Source organism: Cherax quadricarinatus, chromosome 9 (genome assembly GCF_038502225.1).
Source record: "Cherax quadricarinatus isolate ZL_2023a chromosome 9, ASM3850222v1, whole genome shotgun sequence".
In the NCBI taxonomy this organism is placed as follows: domain Eukaryota; kingdom Metazoa; phylum Arthropoda; class Malacostraca; order Decapoda; family Parastacidae; genus Cherax; species Cherax quadricarinatus.
This window is the reverse complement of record NC_091300.1, coordinates 38473642-38493976: the sequence shown is the minus strand read 5'-3', so window position 1 is coordinate 38493976 and position 20335 is coordinate 38473642. Positions and strand designations below refer to the sequence as shown.

Genomic DNA, 20335 nt, shown 5'->3' with positions numbered 1-20335 from the left:
TCTCACTAGCCCATCTATCCTCCAATAGTTGTTTATATCTTACCCTAACTGCCTCCTCTTTTAGTTTATACACCTTCACCTCTCTCTTACTTGCTGTTTCTATTTTCCTTGTATCCCATCTACCTTTTACTCTCACTGTAGCTACAACTAGAAAGTGATCTGATATATCTGTGGCCCCTCTATAAACATGTACATCCTGAAGTCTACTCAACAGTCTTTTATATACCACTACATAGTCCAACAAACTAGTCATTACACCCTACATCATATCTTGTATACTTATTTATCCTCTTTTTCTTAAAATATGTATTACTTATAACTAAACCCCTTTCTATACAAAGTTCAATTAAAGGGATCCCATTATCGTTTACACCTGGCACCCCAAACTTACCTACCACACCCTCTCTAAAGGTTTCTCCTACTTAGCATTTAGATCCCCTACCACAATTACTCTCTCACTTGCTTCGAAGGTTCCTATACATTTGCTTAACATCTCCCAAAATCTCTCCCTCTCCTCTACACTCCTCTCTTCTCCAGGTGCATACACGCTTATTATGACCCACTTTTCACATCCGATCCTTATTTTAATCCACATAATCCTTGAATTTACACATTTATATTCCCTCTTCTCTTTCCATAACTGGTCCTTCAACATTATTGCTACCCCTTCCTTATCTCTAACTCTCAGATACTCCTGACTTGATCCCATATATTTCTCCCCACTGAAACTCGCCTACCCACTTCAGCTTTGTTTTGCTTAGGGCCAGGACATCCAACTTCTTTTCATTCATAACATCAGCGTTCATCTCTTTCTTATCATCCGGACTACATCCATGCACATTCAAGCATCCCAGTTTTATAAAGTTTTTCTTCTGAGTTTTAGTAAATGTGTACAGGAGAAGGGATTACTAGCCCATTGCTTCCGGCATTTTAGTCGCCTCATACGACACGCATGGCTTATGGAGGAAAGATTCTTTTCCACTTCCCCATGGACAATAGAGAAAAGAAAAAAAGAACAAGAGCTATTAAGAAAAAGAAGAAAAACCCTAGATGTGTGTATGTATATATATATATATATGCATGTGGATACCTGTGTAGCGTGACCTAAGTGTAAGTAGAAGTAGCAAGATACACCTGTTATTCAGGGTGTTTATGAGACAGAAAAAGACACCAGCAATCCTACCATCATGTAAAACAGTTACAGGTTTCTGTTTCACAGTCACCTGGCAAGACGGTAGTACTTCCCTGGGTGATTGCTGTCTACCAACCTACTACGGCTTATTTATCTATCACAATTCATCTAATATGACGTTATAAACAATATTAATAACATAGAAATATGATATATATTCTAGAATGAATAAAATATGTCATAATGTATGAGAGGAGTAAATGGTGTAAGTGTTGTTGTTGGGTTTAAGGGCCGCCATTGAGGGAAGCCGTGTTGGAGGTAGAGGCTTCTGCCACCAACACTATCACACTTTAAGAATATATGTAATTTATAAATAAGAAATATTTACATTTTAATTTATAAATAAGAAATATTTACATTTTAATTTATAAATAAGAAATATTTACATTTTAAATTATAAATAAGAAATATTTACATTTTAATTTATAAAAAAGTAAGTTTATTCAGGTATACACAAATACAGTTACATAGATTATCATACATAGCAGCACATTTGTAAAGTACCTAGGATAACCCAGAAAAGTCGGAGTGACTTACGTATTTCCATTGGGGTTCTTTTATATTTACACTTAATATATTTGCTTTTATGCTTACACTTTTATATTTACACTTACCTTGGAGGGAATGTTAGTTTAATTAGTTTGATGGAGGAAATGCTGTCAGAGGTTTAGGGTAGTGGAAGATAGCAGGTCGGCATATGTTCAGCGGATATACACACATCCAACAACATTGGAGAGTTACTTTCATGTCATTTTTTCTATCGCTTACTCACTTAACTTACTTGCTACACTGTTAATTAGCATTGTACATACCGTAGAATCACTGAATCTCTGCAGAAGGCACATTCTCCCCTCTCTCTTCCTCCTCCACTTTGGTACTTTGCTACGAGTTTTTTCTTGAATTTTATTGTTTCTTTCCTTCTTTATCACAGGGCTGGCACTAGAAACTTTCTTTGGGCCCATGGTGGCTTATTTAGCAGTTACAAGCACTAAAAAAATGGAATAATACAAAATATATCACATGTACGCATGGAATCGACCACAACGGCTTGTAAACAATGGGACACTGGCTATACATGGAGTAAACCATACCCCCGGCCGGGATTGAACCCGCGGTCATAGAGTCTCAAAACTCCAGCCCGTCGCGTTAGCCACTAGACCAGCTAGCCACAATAAGATTCATCCAACTAGGTATATTTCTACACCATAGGAAGGTTAGCACAGGCACCTCTGTGACCACAAATGCAAGTTTTTACAGACGAATCTCCAGCTAGCGTGGCCGTGACGAACTCTAGCTCAAGTCCCTTCACTGCCGTCAACATGACTTAAGAAATCGTAATGACACGATTGCAATCATGTCATTACGATTTCTTAAGTCAGTTATACATGGAGTCTTGGAGTGGCTGGGCCTGCTCAGGATGAAAGCCTTTAGACGAGTTTTTCGGCATTGGTAGAGCCAGTATTTTGACGCCAAAGAGAGCCGTTAGTCGAATTTGGGGTTTAGACTATGCCGCCATTAGTTGAGAGTCCTCTGTAGTCATTTGGCCCGACACCAATTACAGTCAATGTGTCATTGTTTATCAGCCAATGAGCATGATCCCATGCGTTCATATGATACGTTTTAGTGCTTGCAGCTACTAAATAAACCACTTTGGGTCAAAAGAAAGCTCCTAGTGCCAGCCCTTTGGTAAAGAAGGTGATAAACATGATAGAATTCAAGAAAGAACACACCAGCCAGGGGACTTCCCCACACACACACACCAGCCAGGGCACTTCCCCACACACCAGACAGGATAGTTCCCCACACGCACAATTTGATTTGAGTAGGACTTGCACATAAGTGAATAGAATTTTCAAAGCTTATTGCTTGGGAAGCATCAAAAATTGGGTTTGGCAAGTACAATTCTGTTAGTAGGATGGATTGTGAAAGACTTGCCCAGTATGGGCCAACAGGTCTTCTGCAGTGTTCCTGCTTTCTTATGTACACCAGCCAGGGTACTTCCCCACACACACACACCAGCGAGGGCACTTCCCCACACACCAGCCAGAGTTCTTTCCCACACACCAGACAGGGTACTTCCCCACACACACGATTTGATTTGAGTGGGACTTGCTCATGAGTGAATAGAATTTTCAAAGGTTATTGCTTGGGACGCATTGAAAATTGGGTTGGGCAAATACGATTCTGTTAGTGGGATGGTTTGTGAAGGACCTGCCTAGTATGGGCCAATAGGCCTGTTGCAGTGTTGCTGCTTATTTATTTACACTAACTGAGGAAATTGCTTCAGAGGAGGAGAAAGAGAGAGGGAAGAAGGTGCCTTCTTCAAAGATTAAGGACATTTGTGCAAAGTGGAGTAAGGTGCAAACATTTGTGGAGGAACATCACTCTAACCACCTCCCCTCCTCCCATCTTCTATACACCAACAAGAGTCTGTAATAAAGGTAAGTGTGATATTATTGTTTTATACTTGATTTCTCATTCTTTTCTGTATGTAAATCTATATTTAACATATAAAAAAATAATTTTTGTTAATACTTTTGGGTGTCTGGAATGGATTAATTGGATTTACATTATTTCCTATGGGAAAAATGAATTCATAAATCGTCAGATTCGGGTTTAGTCGGTCTCTCTGGAACGGATTAATTATGATGACCGGAGGTCCACTGTACTTTATATACAGTAGGGCCCTGCTTTGTGGCATTAATATAAACATTTTCATTAATCCATATATATTTTTTCAAAATTATATAATAAACATGCTACATAACATATAAACATGATAAATACACCCTCCAGTAGAATACATTAACATAAGTATGTGATGTTCAGAGTAGATGAACATGTATAAACCAAAACCAGATGCGTCCGCCTGCTTGTTTACATTCTCTGCATCTCTCTCCTCTCTCATTTAATTGTTCTTTCTCTCTTTTATTTGTTTTACCTCGTTTACTCACCTCTCACCCTAAATTAAGACTACAAATATTTTAAAATAAGTAATGAGTGTACTGTATATGCATTTTATCGCTCTGTGTCACTTTAACCCTTTGAGGGTCCGTCCCGTAGATCTACGGCTTTACGTTCAGGGTCCAAACCGTAGATCTGCGTCATGAGCTCAGCTCACTCTGATAAACTGTGAGTGGTACATTTGGGCCTAGATATGAGAGAATACATCTATGTGGTATGTGTGCACCACATAAAACAGATCCTGCAGCATGCTGTGTATAATGAGAGAAAAAAACTGAAATCATGATTTTTCGATTAAAACAGCGACTTTGCAGTGTTTTTTCGTATGTTTTTTATAGTTCTATTTGCGATTTCTTGGTCTCATTTGATAGAATGGAAGACATATTACAGAAATAGAGATGATTTTGATTGTTTTTAGCACTGGAAATGGCTTGAAACTGAGCTCAAAGTAGCAGAAATGTTAAATTTTGGCCGATATTCAAGAGTAAACAAACGACCTCACACGTCTAATACACGCCAGCTGGTGGGTCTAATATGCATTCACAAATATGGTGATGATATTTATACAATTATTACAGTATTGCATAACAGTAAATCTTCTATTTTTTGGTGTGAATAAAAATTCATTATGTGAATAAAAAATCAAAATGGAATTTATTTGTAAAGCCTCAAAACATAACTAATGAACAGAGGAAATGTTAGTTTAGTTCCAGGAATACCTACATTGTTTATTCTGGACCCTATTTTGAAATTGGAATATTTTGAACTTTGTGTTAAATTGGCCAAATTAACAATTTCCGATCACTTTAATTTGTAGTTGAAACAGTTGACTTGGCGATTTCTTGTGCTCAATCGATAGAATAGAAGTAATACTAGTGAAATAGCTAAGAATTTGGTTGACTGGAATAATGTAATTGGCCTAAAATGGGAGTCAAAGTCGGCAAAATCGCCGATTCGTAAATATCGCTGACACATCAAAATTCGCAAGAGCATAATTTCGTCAATTTTCCATCAAATTTCGTACTTTTTGTTTTATTACCTTCAGAAAAAGATTCTCTACCATTTCGTAAGAAAAAATAAATTTTTTTTTTTTTTTTGAAAATTCTTGGACACTGGGGGCACCACTTCAGATTTGGGCCTTGGACCCTGAAGGGGTTAAATGTCGTAGTATATTACGTGTGCGTGGGGTGTCCTGGCTGGCTACCATACCTCCCACACCTGACTGCTTACAATTAATACTACTCACCTCTCACCTTACATTAAGACTACAAATATTTTAAGGTAAGTAATGAGTGTACTGTATGTATTTTACTTTTTATTGTGTTTAAGGCCCGGTGGCCTGGTGGCTAAAGCTCCCGCTTCACACACAGAGGGCCCGGGTTTGATTCCCAGCAGGTCGAAACATTTCAACACGTTTCCTTACACCTGTGTCCTGTTCACCTAGCAGCAAATAGGTACCTGGGTGTTAGTTGACTGGTGTGGGTCGCATCCTGGGGGACAAGATTAAGGACCCCAATGGAAATAAGTTACAGTCCTCGATGATGCACTGACTTTCTTGGGTTATCCTGGGTGGCTAACCCTCCAGGGTTAAAAATCTGAACGAAATCTTATCTTATCTGGCATTTATATGCATTTATAAGTGAAAAAAAATGGCGTTCTACTTTCTGGTAATGTCTGCTTACTGACATTTCAGTTTTTGGCTGTTTCTAACAGATATATACTGAGTACAAGCGTAAGTACTGTTCGAATTCTTGCAGTGTTTGGAGCTCCTCATAATAACAAAGTGGTGTCTCACAAGACTTGCAAATATATGTCTTGTGGCTTGCCATTGCAGAAGTCTTGCGGTGTGAGCACACACACAACATCTCCTTTGAGGCTTTATCCTCTTTTCAGTATGAGGAATCAGAGATAGGTAGTGATTGTGATTACCAGGCTGCAGACGAGACTGAATTTTTTCAGCACTTTGGCAGCGGTGTTGCAAGTGAGTTGTGTATTTGCTGCTTTTGAATAACTATTATGACCACCCCTTCATTCACATTTGTTTCAAACCCATGGAACTACACATCAGGATTGCTGTTGTTACTGTTAGTTCTTATAGGTGTTAGCAGTAAGTGGTTAATTGTGATAGGTGAGGGATTCACACCTGGAAGCCTTGGCTAACAAAGGCTGGGAGGTTAGCTGTTCCCATTATGCTCTTCATGGGGCAGAAATTGCTGTATACAGTACACACCCAGTGTGCTGACCTTTTCTTTCATGTTTAGGCATAAATTTGCTACTCGCAGCAAATTTGAAAAAGCTTTGAATTTTGTGTACCAGTATGTTACCAACTTTGATCACTTGGACGTGCCAGTACATCACAGATGCCTTAGTGGGTAGTTATAATTTTTTGTGTAGGCAATATTCAGATGGTAGTATAATGACAGTGCAGTATATACAGTAGACCCCTTTGTTTTCATAATTAATCTGTTCCAGAAGGTTGGCCAAAATCCGAAATGGCCGAAAACTGGAGTAATATTTCCTATAAGAAATAATGTAAATCCAATTAATCCCTTTCAGACACCCAAAAATATTAACAAAAAATACATTTTATAGAGAATAACTAGTTTTACATACAGAAAACAATGAGAAATGAATATAAATGATTAATTTTAATGATAAATGAACATTATATACCTTTATTGAAGACTCTTGTTGGTGAGTAGAATTTCTTTGTAGTCCCAGGTGTATACCTACTGGCTACATACACTGCGGCCTACAGCCATATTATTACCATCGACACATCATGTTTACTGAGTTTAATCGTTTCTGATAACTTCCTTTAGATGCCATCATAAATAAAGGGAGAAGTAATGAATAATTCATGCCGAGAATTGTAAACAAAAGCTTATGTATAACGGGCAGTTACTGGGCCAAAACAGATTCATTGTTTTTTCTAATGCTGGACCAAAAAAAACGTAATGTTTACCCTCCACTGCATATAAACATTGCATGTTTATATGCTGTGTAACGTGTTTCTTGCATAATTTTGAAGAAAATATCATAGATGGATTAATGAAAATGTCAATATTAACGTAAAATAAGACATTTAATGTGCCCAAGAGTGAGTCATGAACGTATGAGCGGCCTAGGCAGATGTGTCTGGTACCAACGATTTCTGAGGGGATGTACGAGACCCTGGGGGAAATTTTGCTCAGAAAAGTGCTTGAAATCTGAATTGTACGATTTCTGCACTGGCCGTAAACCGGGGGTCCACTGTAAAATATTATCATAAATTAGATGCTGAAGGGATCTCGATCCAAGGAAATGGAATTTTCCAACACTTCCTTGGATCAAATTTGATTGCCTTCTGGATGAACCTACAGGTCTAGCATACATTTCTAAATACAATGAACAGTAGTTTAATATATTTTCTTGGTGATTGGCTTACAGGACATTGCATGACAGCTTACAAGAAAAGTGGGTTGGGTTGAGAGGAAGAACACAAAGTGACTGTGTTCGAATATACCTGACGTGTACGAGGAAATGGCCATACTTTGGAGCTACACTATTTCCTGCTGCTACACCATCATCAGATGGTCCACCAACACCAGTGTGGGTGGCTGTCAGTGAAGATGCTATCACACTTCTGGATCATACTAGCATGGTCTCTATTGGCAGGTGAGAATTATTCAGCTAAGCTGTGTGCTAAATCTTAAAACTTTTTTCTCCTAGATGTGTTTTGATACCTATACTGGAAGTCATCAGTCACTGAATAATGTTTGAGCAGATTTATGCATTAATTTTACAATCACTGTCAAGCTGATTAGCCAGGATGTTTTTGCTTTCACCTTGGCAGCAATTATATTCCATACAACCTGGCCAGCCATGTACCTTTGGAAAAACTTGTCTAAGTTTTTATAAAAAATCTTACATTTTCTAAATATTTTCACTTCTCTTGGCTTTTACAGAAATACCTTGCAAAGTGTGGGTAATAGGTGCCAAAAAGTAATGTGTTATGCAAAACCCCTCTGTTTGAAGCATTGTTATACTAATTTGTTATAGCATAATGTGTTCCAAACATTTACATTAAAGTATTGGAAAAAAAATAATTGCATGTCATTTGTTTAATACAAGTTCACCAGAAATACTAATTAATATGCACCAAAAATTAAAAAGGATTAGTATAAAATAAAAGTAAATTTTTTAATATTGAACACAAGTTTTCATTTGAAATATTTAATCCTTTAACTGTGTCTGACATACTAGTACACAAGTTCTGGTACTGTGTCCAACATACTGGTATGCACCATTTTTTTTACCCATAAATCTGCCCTTTGCCAATATTTTTTACCTCATGATAACTCTTTGGGTCCTGTTCCATCTATTCATACATTTGAAAAAATCTAAGGCCAGCACTGTCCACATGATGTATCATGGTTAACTACTCAGGGGATGACTGTATGTCCAGTGTACTAGTATGCCTCACTAGCAAAAATAAACAGAGTAACCAGGAGCTGTTGTTCCACTACCAGCTTCCCTACCAGGAAACAGGGTGTGCAAGTGGCTCAAAGATGACTTATTCAGTCCAAATTTATTACAATTTCATGATATTAACAGTGGAATTCAGCAACAAAGCACACTAGATATGTAACCGAGGATAACCCAGTAAAATCAAGCAGTGTTAATAATTTCCATGTTTTAAAGAAAAGATAGTGATAAAGATGTTTATTTTGACAAATTACATGGTTGTACAGAGGAGTATAATAGTTGGATGTACATACCAAAAACCCCTTTGTATGCAGATCATTCTGGGCAAACTTAAAGATTAACTTAAAATTAGTAAGGCAATGATACATGGTTCATATGGTCATTAGATGAGTTACAGTGAGTACAGTAGAATTGTTTATTCTATCAGGTAATGCTACATGGTCTTGGTAAATCTATTAGACTAATTACACTATTGAATTAGTTAATAAAGATTACAGTATTACAATGTAACAATTTAAAATAATTTACAATATGATGTAATACATTTTAGTACTATTTAAAACAATGAGATTTGGTATTAAAATAGAACAGTTTACATTATGATGTACTGTATTACAATCTACTACTATTTAAACCAAAGGCTGTTTAGTCTCTGCTATGATCTGCTTAGTTTTTATTGGGCAATGCATGTTGTAGAAGTTTTTTTTTTTTTTGTAAAATAATATTAACACGTTCATCAATATCTAAGTTGTCTGCTAGCTCGTTTTGCCAGTCATTGTCACTATTTGCTGAAATAAGGTTATTAACAGATGACTTGTCATGTAGCCGGAATGTGATCTTAGTTGTGTCCTGGGACACTTTACACAAATTGGTTATGAGAAAGCTACAGTAGTGGTCAGTAGTGTTATCTGTGATTATGCCTGCTTTTAACGGGGATATAGTGTTTGTCCAGATATGGTCTAGTAATGAGGCATTTGTGTCAGTGATTCTTGTAGGTTTTATTATTGTTGGTAGAAGTAAGCTGTTCATAGTGTTTTGATGAGTAATACACTCAGAAATAATTGTAATATGTTGTGAATATTGAAGCAAGGAGGAGGCTGGAGGCAGTAGAGATGTTGTAATAAGGGCAGTATGTGGTGTAAATATTATGCAGAGAATTCGTAGTGTGGAAATTAGGAGGTGTGTGGTTACAAAAAAGTATTATTCAGAGTGCTGAAGAGGGGTTATTGAGGTGGTTTGGTCATTTGTAGAGGATGAAGCAAATTAGAATGACTTGGAGGGTGTATAAATCTGTAGTGGAGGGAGGAGGGGTAGGGGTCATCCTAGGAAAGGTTGGAGGGAAGGGGTAAAAGAGGTTTTGTGTGTAAGGGGCCTGGGCAAGCAGCAGGTATGTGTGAGCATGTTATATAGGAGTGAATGGGGACAAATGGTTTTTTGGGACCTTACGAGCTGTTGGAGTGTGAGCAGGGTAATACAGTGGAACCTCTACTAACGAGTGCATCCACATGCGAGTTTTTCCAGGTACGAACAGTCGATTTTTTGCTTCCAGACACGTGGGAAATTTCCAGATGTGAGTGGGCCTTAACCCTTTCAGGGTCTGTGCCGTAGATCTACGGCTTTACATTGAGGGTCCAAACCGTAGATCTACGCCAAAATTCTAGCAGCGTCAAATTTAGCACGAGAAGGCTGGTAGGCCTACATTTGAGAGAACTGGTCTGGGTGGTCAGTGTGCACACTATAGAAAAAATCTGGATGCCCGCATGGCATTGTGGGAATGCCGCCAGAGTAGCTTTGTTCATCGTGCCTGGTGGCAAGGAAGCTCTAACTCCCCACTCACTCTCAGGGCGAATTCTGACTCTCCTCTTCACAACTTACAGTTCTAAGACTGATGGATGTGGAGCTGAAGAGGAATTCTATGGTTTTGAACCATATGGTACCATTGTACCATATGGTACAATGGTACCATATGGTACATTGGTGCCAAGTCATACAATGGTATCATATGGTACAATGTGCCATATGGTACATTGTACCATATGGTACATTATACCATATGGTACATTGTACCATATAGTACAGGGTACAGGGACCCTAATGGAAACAAGTCTGACTTTGTTTGGGTTATCCTAGGTTCTCCAAACATATGCTGCTAAGTATGATATTCTGTGTAACTTTATTTGTGTATACCTAAATAAACTTACTTACGAAGCCTCATGCACTTGAGTAAGTTTATTAAGGTGTACAGAAATACAATTACATGGATTATCATACATAGCAGCAAATGTATAAAATCCTAGGATAACCCAAAAAAGTCAGGGTGACTTACTTCCATAGGGATCCCTGTATCTGTACCATATGGTGTCCTGTACTGTATGGTACCCTGTACCATATTGTACCCTGTGCCATATGGTACCCTGTGCCATATGGTACCCTGTGCCATATGGTACCCTGTACCTTATGGTGCCCTGCACAATATGGTACCCTGCACCATATGTTACCCTGTACTACATGGTACCCTATACCATATGGTACCCTGTAACATATGATACTATGTACCATATGGTCAATAGGTGGTGTTGGTGGCACGAGACACCAGCCAAGACTGAGTGGTGACGCAAGCTAGCTACTGACTCAGCAGTTTCCAAGACAAAGTGCTTTGTCATCCACCTCAAGGAACATGTCAAGTGGCTGTACATTTGTAAATATATAATAAAACATTACTAATATACAACATTTTTGCATATTTTTGTTGTAAACAATTCTTCTTCTTTCAACACACCTGCCGTATCCCACCAAGGCGGGGTGGCCCAAAAGGAAAAACAGAAGTTTCTCCTTTTACATATAGTAATATATACAGGAGAAGGGGCTACTAGCCCCTTGCTCCCGGCATTTTAGTCACCTCTTACAACACGTATGGCTTATGGAGGAAGAATTCTGTTCCACTTCCCCATGGAGGTAAGAAGAAATAAACAAGAACAAGAACTAGAAAGAAAATAGAAGAAAACCCAGAGGGGTGTGTGTATATATATGCTTGTACATGTATGTGTAGTGTGACCTAAGTGCGAGTAGAAGTAGCAAGACATACCTGAAATTTTGCATGTTTATGAGAAAGACAAAAGACACCAGCAATCCTACCATCATGTAAAACAATTACAGGTTTTCGTTGTACACTCGCAGGACGGTAGTACCTCCCTGGGCGGTTGCTGTTTACCAACCTACTATCTAGTTGTAAACAATTACATGTATTGTAAACAAAATAATGATGAAAATATTAGTGTGTTTATTGTGTTGAATACAGCAGTACCATATAGTACTATATGGTACAATGAACCATATGGTATCATTGTGCTGTATGGTACAATGTACCATATAGTACCATTGCACCATATAGTACCATTGTATCATATTGTACCAAATGGTGCCATTGTACCATATTCTCCTCTTCAACGGGGGCTCCTTGGCATGGTGAAGAGGCTCTTGGTCTGAGGAATTAGACCTGTCGGTCTCCTTCCTCAGACCAAACCTAATTACCCCCCAATCCCCCCTTCCCTATCCCATCCTCCCCTTTTTCCTTTCCTCCTCCTCCTCCCCACCCCTCCCTTTTGCCCTTCCTTTTTGGCCTTTGGGATTTTTTCCCACAGGTGCGCTAGTTCCTAGGTAGGGGAAAGGGTACCGGGGTCCATCCCATTCTGTTGAGGTTCTTGGCGGTGGTGTAGTTTGCCGTGGAATCTGGATTGCCTGGGGATGTCCCGATCCCTCTCCGGTATCCTGGAGGGTGGCTTTGGGTGTCTTTCGGGCGACGGGTGTATCTCTGGAAGCCACCTTTCGGATTCCGGGGGTGGTGGCCAAAGGAGGTATGCTTCGTGGCGGATATCCGGCCGCCCTCTCTTTTGTCCACCGAGGTAGCTCGGCAGATGTGAGGTTGCTATCCCGGATTGCTGGTTTACTGGCATGATGGGTAGGGTATGGCACGGGTTCCATGCTGCATCTGCGCTACTTGCGGTACTGAGGTCCTCTTGGGCGTGGAGGGAAATTTCTGACCCTTTCATTCCTCCTAGGAACTATCCCTCCCCAGACCCCCCTTTTTTTATTCTTTTTTTTTATTTTTATTTTCTTTTCTTTCTTCTTTCTTTTTGTTTTTAAGAAAAAAAAAGTAACCTAACCATGGACTACCCGATCCATGACCCCGCTACCCCTGGGCCCCATATTGTTACCGCACCCCGTTCTGACCTCGCCTCGTCTTTTGGCAGCTGGTGCTGCTTCCTCACCCGCTTCAGGTACCGGGGCTTCCACTGACTCCTTCGATTTGTCTGACCTCTGCTCTCCTTTGACTATGCCTCTGGCTTCTCCCTCTATGGTGCGGCGATTTTTGAATCGCCAGCCCGTCCCATGTCGGACCGACTCCAGTCCCACTTATAAACGTCGACAATCTCCTGAGGACGTTACTTTGTTACCTTCCCATTCTACTCGGAAAAGACCGACACGTCATGCACTCCCTCTCCATACTCGGTTTCGGACCACACAATGGACTAAATTCTTTACATTAAGACCGACTTCTTCTACTGCCTATCTTTCTGACCATAGTATTGGGAAAGTGCTCCTATGCCACATTGGTAGAGATATTTCCTTTCATGATCTTAAGAGTGGTACGCGCATCATCACAGTCCAGAATTCTACCCAAGCTCATGATCTTTCTCTTCTTTCACATGTCGATACTATTCCTATCACTATCGAAAAACATCATTCCCTCAATTCTTGTAGTGGTACTGTTGTTCTGCCCCATACCATAGTCTAACAGAATTTCCAGACATGTGGCACTGACATTCTCGAACAGCTGGAACTCCAAGATCTCCCAATTCTCAAGGTAGACACTTTTGTTCTTCTTGCCCGCGGGCAAAGATGATACCCTTGCAATGTGGCTCGTTTAACTTTTGACAGCCGTGAGCTCCCATCCTCTGTTTATGTAGCAGGACATTGGTTACAAGTTCGGAAGGTGATCCCTACACCGCTACAGTGTAGGAATTGCTGGTGATTTGGCCACCCAGCAAAATATTGCAGATCTATAGCCGAATGCCCAGTCTGTGGTGCCGATGACCATTCTAATACGTCTTGCAGTCGAACCCCCTCTTCCCTTAATTGTCATGAGGCTCACCCTTTGTACTCTCGCCGTTGCCAGGTCTACTTAAATGAGCGCAAAATTCGTTGCCTCAGAGGCAGAAGGTCTCCCTTATGCTATGGCAGTTTCTCATCTCCGCCTCCAAGGGAGACTGCCCCGTGTTTCTTATTCTCGTGTTTCAAAGCGTCCCCCCACTTCTGGGGTCACATCTTCGGCAGCCTCCTCTGCGGTTGCCAGTCCCATAGTCACTCCTGTATCTAATTTTTTTGCTGTCCTGGACTCAGACGTCCCTACTTCAACTCCTCAGTCTGTCCTCACTTCTTCATGTTCTCCCTCACAAACCCCGGTATCGACAAGACCTTGTACGACACCTCCTCCCAATCATCCCTATACTTCTCAGAGGTCCAAAAAATCTCCTTTAACCCCTCCTTCCCTTCATCCACCTCCACATTTTACCTTCCCGGTCTCTGTACCTGGGTCTTCTCCTTTCACTGGCTCTGTTGCAAGTGTGGAGGTTCATCCTCCTCCTCGTACTGTGCCTTCCTCCCCTGTCCCCTCCCAAGTTTCTTCCTCTTCTGCCACCTCCCAGGTTTCTGCCTCTTCTGTCCCCTCCCACACTTCTCCAGTTCCCTCCGCCCTTTTGCCCCCCCCCTACTCCTCCTCCTTCCATCTCCAATATGGTCTCCCATACGACGTCTCTGAACTCCGAAACACTTGAAGCAATTTCTGAATATATTGCAGAGACCAAACCATCAACGGACACTGATCCACCCTCTGTTCCTTCTCTTTCCTCTTCTCCATCTGTGCAACTCCTTTCTTCACAACGCACCGTTCCTTCGCTTCTTCAACGTTTTCCTTTGCCACTGCATGTGGACTTTTCTAACCCCTCTAGTCCGTAGGTACCCTTACCTGTGGATTTCAGGTATCTTTATCGTTGCCAATCATGGCCTATTTACAGTGGAATATTTGCGGCCTCAGGGGTAATCGGGGTGAGCTTCAGATGTTGCTCTCCCAGTTTTCCCCTGTTGGTGTTTGCTTACAGGAACCAAAATTACACTCTGCCGTTATCTATCCCATCTCAGGCTATAATTTATTGTTTTCTTCAGATCCTTTTCCTGATGGGACCTTTAATGAAAGTGCCCTTCTTCTACACACTGATATTCCGTACCATCAGCTATTTGTTCGTACTTCGCTGCATTACACAGCAGCCTGTATACACACTGTTCTTTGTATCTCTCTCCTTCTCGGGCATTATCTATCCCAGATATTGCCTTTCTTGTTTCGTCATTACCACCAGCACTTCTGTTACTTGGCGATTTTAATGCCCATCATTTCCTCTGGGGGGGGGGTCTCACTGTGATTCCTGTGGCATTCAGTTAGAGGCTTTTCTTGCTACCCACCCCCTCCATGTTTTAAATACAGGTATTACACCCATTTTGATCCTCGGACTCATACTCGCTCTTGCATCAATCTCTCAGTCTGCTCTTCCTCCGCCGCATTAGACTTCACCTGGTCTGTTCTCCCGGATTTACATGACAGTGATAATTTCCCAATCATTCTTACTTTCCCTTCATATTCGCCACCTCTTCGTAACCCACACTGGCAATTTGATCAGGCAAATTGGAACTTTTACTCACAACTAACTGTTTTTAGTGAGGTTCCTTCTTCGTCCTCCATTGATGAGCTTTTACACTTCTTCTCGTCCTCCGTTTTAACCGCAGCTTCTCATTCTATACCCCAAACTTCGGGCAGGCATTCTCAGAAATGCGTGCCTTGGTGGTCTCCTGCTTGTGCTCGTGCAGTACGTTTGAAACGCGCTGCGTGGGGCAGGTACTGGTACAGTAGAACCATGGAGAGACTTCTTGATTTTAAGCAGAAGTGTGCGCTTGCTCGCCGTGTCATCCGTGACTCTAAATGCACTTGCTGGTGAGATTGTCTCCACCATCACCTCTGCTTCCTCTATGAGTGCAGTCTGGAAAAAAGTACGAAAACTGAGTGGTAAATATTCTCCTGACCCGGCTCCTGTTCTGCGGGTTGCCGGTGTTGATATAGCAAACCCACTGGATGTTGCCAATGAAATTGGCAATCATCTGGTCTGTATTTCTCAGGGGCTCCATCTATGCCCCTTGTTTCTTTCCTCAAAGTCTGCCAGAGAGTTAGCACCCTTGGACTTTTCTTCTCTCATAGAAGAACAGTATAATGTGCTCTTTACACTTCAGGAACTGGAGGCAACACTCTCAGCTTGCCGACCATCGGCAGCTGGGCCCGACGACATTCATATTCATATGCTACAACATTTACATCAGTCAGCTCTTGCAGTCCTATTATGCCTTTTCAATCTTATTTGGTCACAGGGAGTTCTTCCACAGCTGTGGAAATCTGCCATTGTTCTCCCTTTCTGCAAACTGGGTATTACGGGACATGAAGCCTCCCACTATCATCCCATTGCTCTTACCAGTGCAGTTTGCAGTGATGGAATGCCTGGTAAATAGACGTTTAGTGTGGTATTTAGAGAGACACAACAGTCTCTCTTACTACGCTTCGATACGTATGTTCGTAATGCCTTTGTGAATAACCACTCAGTTATTGCCATATTTTTTGACCTTGAGAAGGCATATGACACAACTTGGAGGTATAATATTTTGGCCCAAGCCCACTCCTTAGGCCTTCGAGGCAATCTACCATCCTTCCTTAAGAACTTTTTAACTGACAGACATTTCCGTGTTCGGGTTAATAATGTGCTCTCCCCGGACTTTATCCAAGCTGAAGGTGTCCCCCAGGGATGTGTTCTGAGCACAACACTTTTTCTCCTTGCTATAAATGATTTGGCCTCTAGTCTTCCATCCAATATTTGGTCATCACTCTTTGTTGATGACTTCACTATTGCATGTGCAGGTGCTGACTGTCACCTCATTACAGTTTCTCTCCAACATGCAGTCGACTGTGTTTCCAGTTGGGTCACCACACATGGGTTTAAATTTTCCAGTACCAAAAACTCGCCAAATTACTTTCACTAGACGCTCTGTCATCTCCAATCATCCTTTGTACCTCTATGGCTCCCGTATCCCTGAATGTGATAGTCAGGTTTCTAGGCCTCCTCTTTGACCGTAGGTTATCCTGGACACCTCACATTACCTCTCTGAAGGCAACTTGACACAGCCGGCTGAACCTTCTTAAAACCCTTGCTCATCTTTCATGGGGAGCTGATCGTCGAACTCTCCTTTGCCTACATTCCGCCCTCATTTTATCGAAACTTGATTATTGTGACCAGATCTATTCAGCGGCCCCTCTTGCTACTCTCTCTAGCCTTAACCCCATTCATCACCAAGGATTACGTTTATGCCTTGGTGCTTTTCGCTCTTCCCCTGTTGAGAGCCTCTATGCAGAAGTGAACATTCCATCCTTATCCGATCGCTGTGATGCCCATTGCCTTCGCTTATGTATGCTCTCATGATCTCCGCAATACTTCCATTTATAGAATGGTCACCGACATTCTTTATTTGTTCGCCGCCCCTGTTTGCTCCGTCCCTTCTCCCTTTGCCTACATTTACTCTTGTCTTCTCTTCAATTACCACCTTTCTATGTTCGTGTAGCATCTCCCTTTTCCCTACCCCCCTGGGAAGTTCCAGCTGTTCGAGTCTGTTCTTTCTCACTCCCTTGCTCGAAAGCCCAACTGTCTACGGTAGCTTCCCGCTCTCTTTTTCTTGACCACTTCCACTCTCATTCACATGCCATTGCAGTGTACACAGATGGCTCTAAGTCTTCTGACGGCGTAGGATTCGCAGCAGTGTTTCTGGGCGGCGTCATACGAGGGCATTTACTATCTTCAGCTAGTATCTTTACTGCTGAATTGTATGCCATTCTTGCAGCACTTATCCGTATTGCATCTATGCCTGTGTCATCATTTGTGGTTGTCTCAGACACCCTTAGTGCTTTACAGGCTATACAGAAATTTGATACACCTCACCCCTTAGTCCTCCATATCCAACTTTGGCTATGCCGCATCACTTCCAAGCATAAAGATGTTGTTTTTTGTTGTGTCCCTGGTCATGTTGACGTACAGGGCAATGAACAGGCAGACACTGCTGCGTGGTCAGCAGTACATGACCTACCAGTTTCATATAGAGGTGTTCCATTTACGGACTATTTTGCTGCAATAGCTACGCACCTTAACACCCGTTGGCAACGACATTGGTCTACTCTGCTCAGTAACAAACTTCAATCTATTAAACCGAGTATAGGTTACTAGCCATCTTCTTGTCACCAGTGTCGAGGTTGGGAGACTACTCTCTCCCGTCTTCGCATTGGCCATACTCGTCTTACTCGTGGTTATCTCATGGAGAGGCGCCCTGCTCCTCTCTGTGAGAATTGTCAGGTTTCATTATTGGTTAGCCACATTCTATTAGACTGCCCACTTTATCAACGAGCACGCAGAATATACCTCCAATGTCGTCTTTGCTCCGCTGCTCTCTCTTTACCTTCCCTTCTTGCTGATGGACCCACCTTTCATCTGGACTCTCTCATTGACTTTTTGACAACTGACTTACTTCACAAACTCTGATGATACCTTCAGCCCTTTCTACCTCAATCTCTTGCTGCCCTCTACCCCCTCACTATCCCCTGCCCCGCTGTTTTCTGTAACCTACTGATCATCCCTCCCCCCTTCTGCAGCCCAGTACCCTCGCTTCCTTCCCTACCCTGCAGCGCCGTATAGCCTTTGTGGCTTAGCGCTTCTTTTTGATTATTATTATTCTTATTCTTATTATTATTATTATAATGTACCATATTCTACCATATGGTACCATTGTATAATATGGTACCATTGTATCATGGTATCATTGTATCATGTGCCATTGTACCATATGGTGCCATTGTACCATATGATACCATTGTACCATATCGTACCATTGCACCCTATGGCACCATTGTACCATATTCAAATTCAAAGTTTATTCTCTATAAGGATTAATGCTGAGTTTACAGAATTTGGTTATTGTGTGGTTTACATGTAGTAAAGTACAGTGGACCCCCGGTTAACGATATTTTTTCATTCCAGAAGTATGTTCGGGTGCCAGTACTGACCGAATTTGTTCCCATAAGGAATATTGTGAAGTAGATCAGTCCATTTCAGACCCCCAAACATACACGTACAAACGCACTTACATAAATACACTTACATAATTGGTCGCATTGGGAGGTGATCGCTAAGTGGGGGTCCACTGTACTAATTACAGAGGGTGCCACTAGAACACCTAGCATGGCCAAGCATTTCGGGCAGACTTAGATTAATTCTTAAATTTAAAATATTACAAATTATGAGGCAAGTTGATATTATGGCTAAGTGACTAAATACTAGTTTGTGAGTTTAGCAATGTGAAGGCTTTTGTTTTGGCACAATACATAGTTTCAGTATTGGAGTATCACAGGCCAACTTATGACTAGTTAGGATTCATTATTTTAAGATTGAGATTGATATTTCTGTTTATGGTCAAATGGGTGAGTGAGTGTAAGTGTGAACCACCAGGTGGTATTCGTGTAATTAGTTGACGGGGTGTATCAGGGAGATAAGATGTTTTCTAATGGTAGTTTTGAAGGTGATGAATATAATCTGCAGTTCTAGAGTTTTCAGGTAGGGTGTTCCAGATTTTAAGGCCTTTGACATACATTGAATTTTTGTAAAGGTACTATATGGTACTGTTGTATTCAACACAATAACTGCATTAATATTTTCTTCATTTTGTTTACAATAAACTTGTAAACAAGTTTTGTAAGCAATATAATGCTAAACAAATTAGTGCAGTTATTGTGTTGAATACAATGAGTGTACACTTATACAATATACATTATATTGGTCTCACAGGGCAAAAATGTTACTAGAAAAAGAAAAAAATTAGAAAAGAAAAAAAAGTGTAAAAAATTAAAATAAAAAATATGCAATTTTGTGGAAGTCACTGATGTTGCCCCCACCTGGTCATTTTGGGTCAACTTCCCGCCGCTGTATCTCGGTAAGTACTGATCAGAATTTTTTTTATTATTATTACCTTCACAAAAATATTATCTTTAATTCTGTAAGAAATTATTATTTTTTTTTTTTTTTTTTTTTTTTTTTTTCCCCAAAAATTTCTTGGACACTGGGGTACCTCTTCAGATTTTGGCCTTGGACCCTGAAAGGGTTAAGAGAAGTAGGGAATTGGATCTCATTTGTTTGGTGGACTCTCTTATTGAAACTTGGGCAATGTATGATGGAAAGATGTTTCTTAACATACACCAAAATTGAAAGAAATCAGACCATAAATACAGAGTTCACTTGTCAGCCATTAGCTGCCCCTTAGCGGTATATTTTTGTATGGTTTTTATGGTTGTATTCTCGTTATTTTGGTGTCATTTGATAGAATGGAAGATATATTACAGAAATAGATATGATTTTGATTGCTTTCACAGAGAAAAGTACCTTGAAATTGAGCTCCAAGTAGCAGTAATGTTTGATTTTTGCCGATGTTTCAAAGTATACAAATGACGTTCACTGTCCAATGCATGTCCAACTGCCCAATCTAATATGCAGTCATGAATGGGTTAACATTATTTATACAATTATT

General features: G+C 40.8%; 1 protein-coding gene across 1 annotated transcript in view; it reads left to right on the top strand.

The window, feature by feature from the left end:
• The window catches only part of LOC128685932 (uncharacterized protein CG43867), a 1104857-nt gene that overhangs the window by 1068018 nt on the left and 16504 nt on the right, over window positions 1–20335 (top strand). Inside the window, exon 26 of the mRNA XM_070083118.1 lies at window positions 7586–7813. Coding sequence (XP_069939219.1) covers window positions 7586–7813 — 228 coding nt within the window. The remainder of the gene's footprint in view (window positions 1–7585; window positions 7814–20335) is intronic.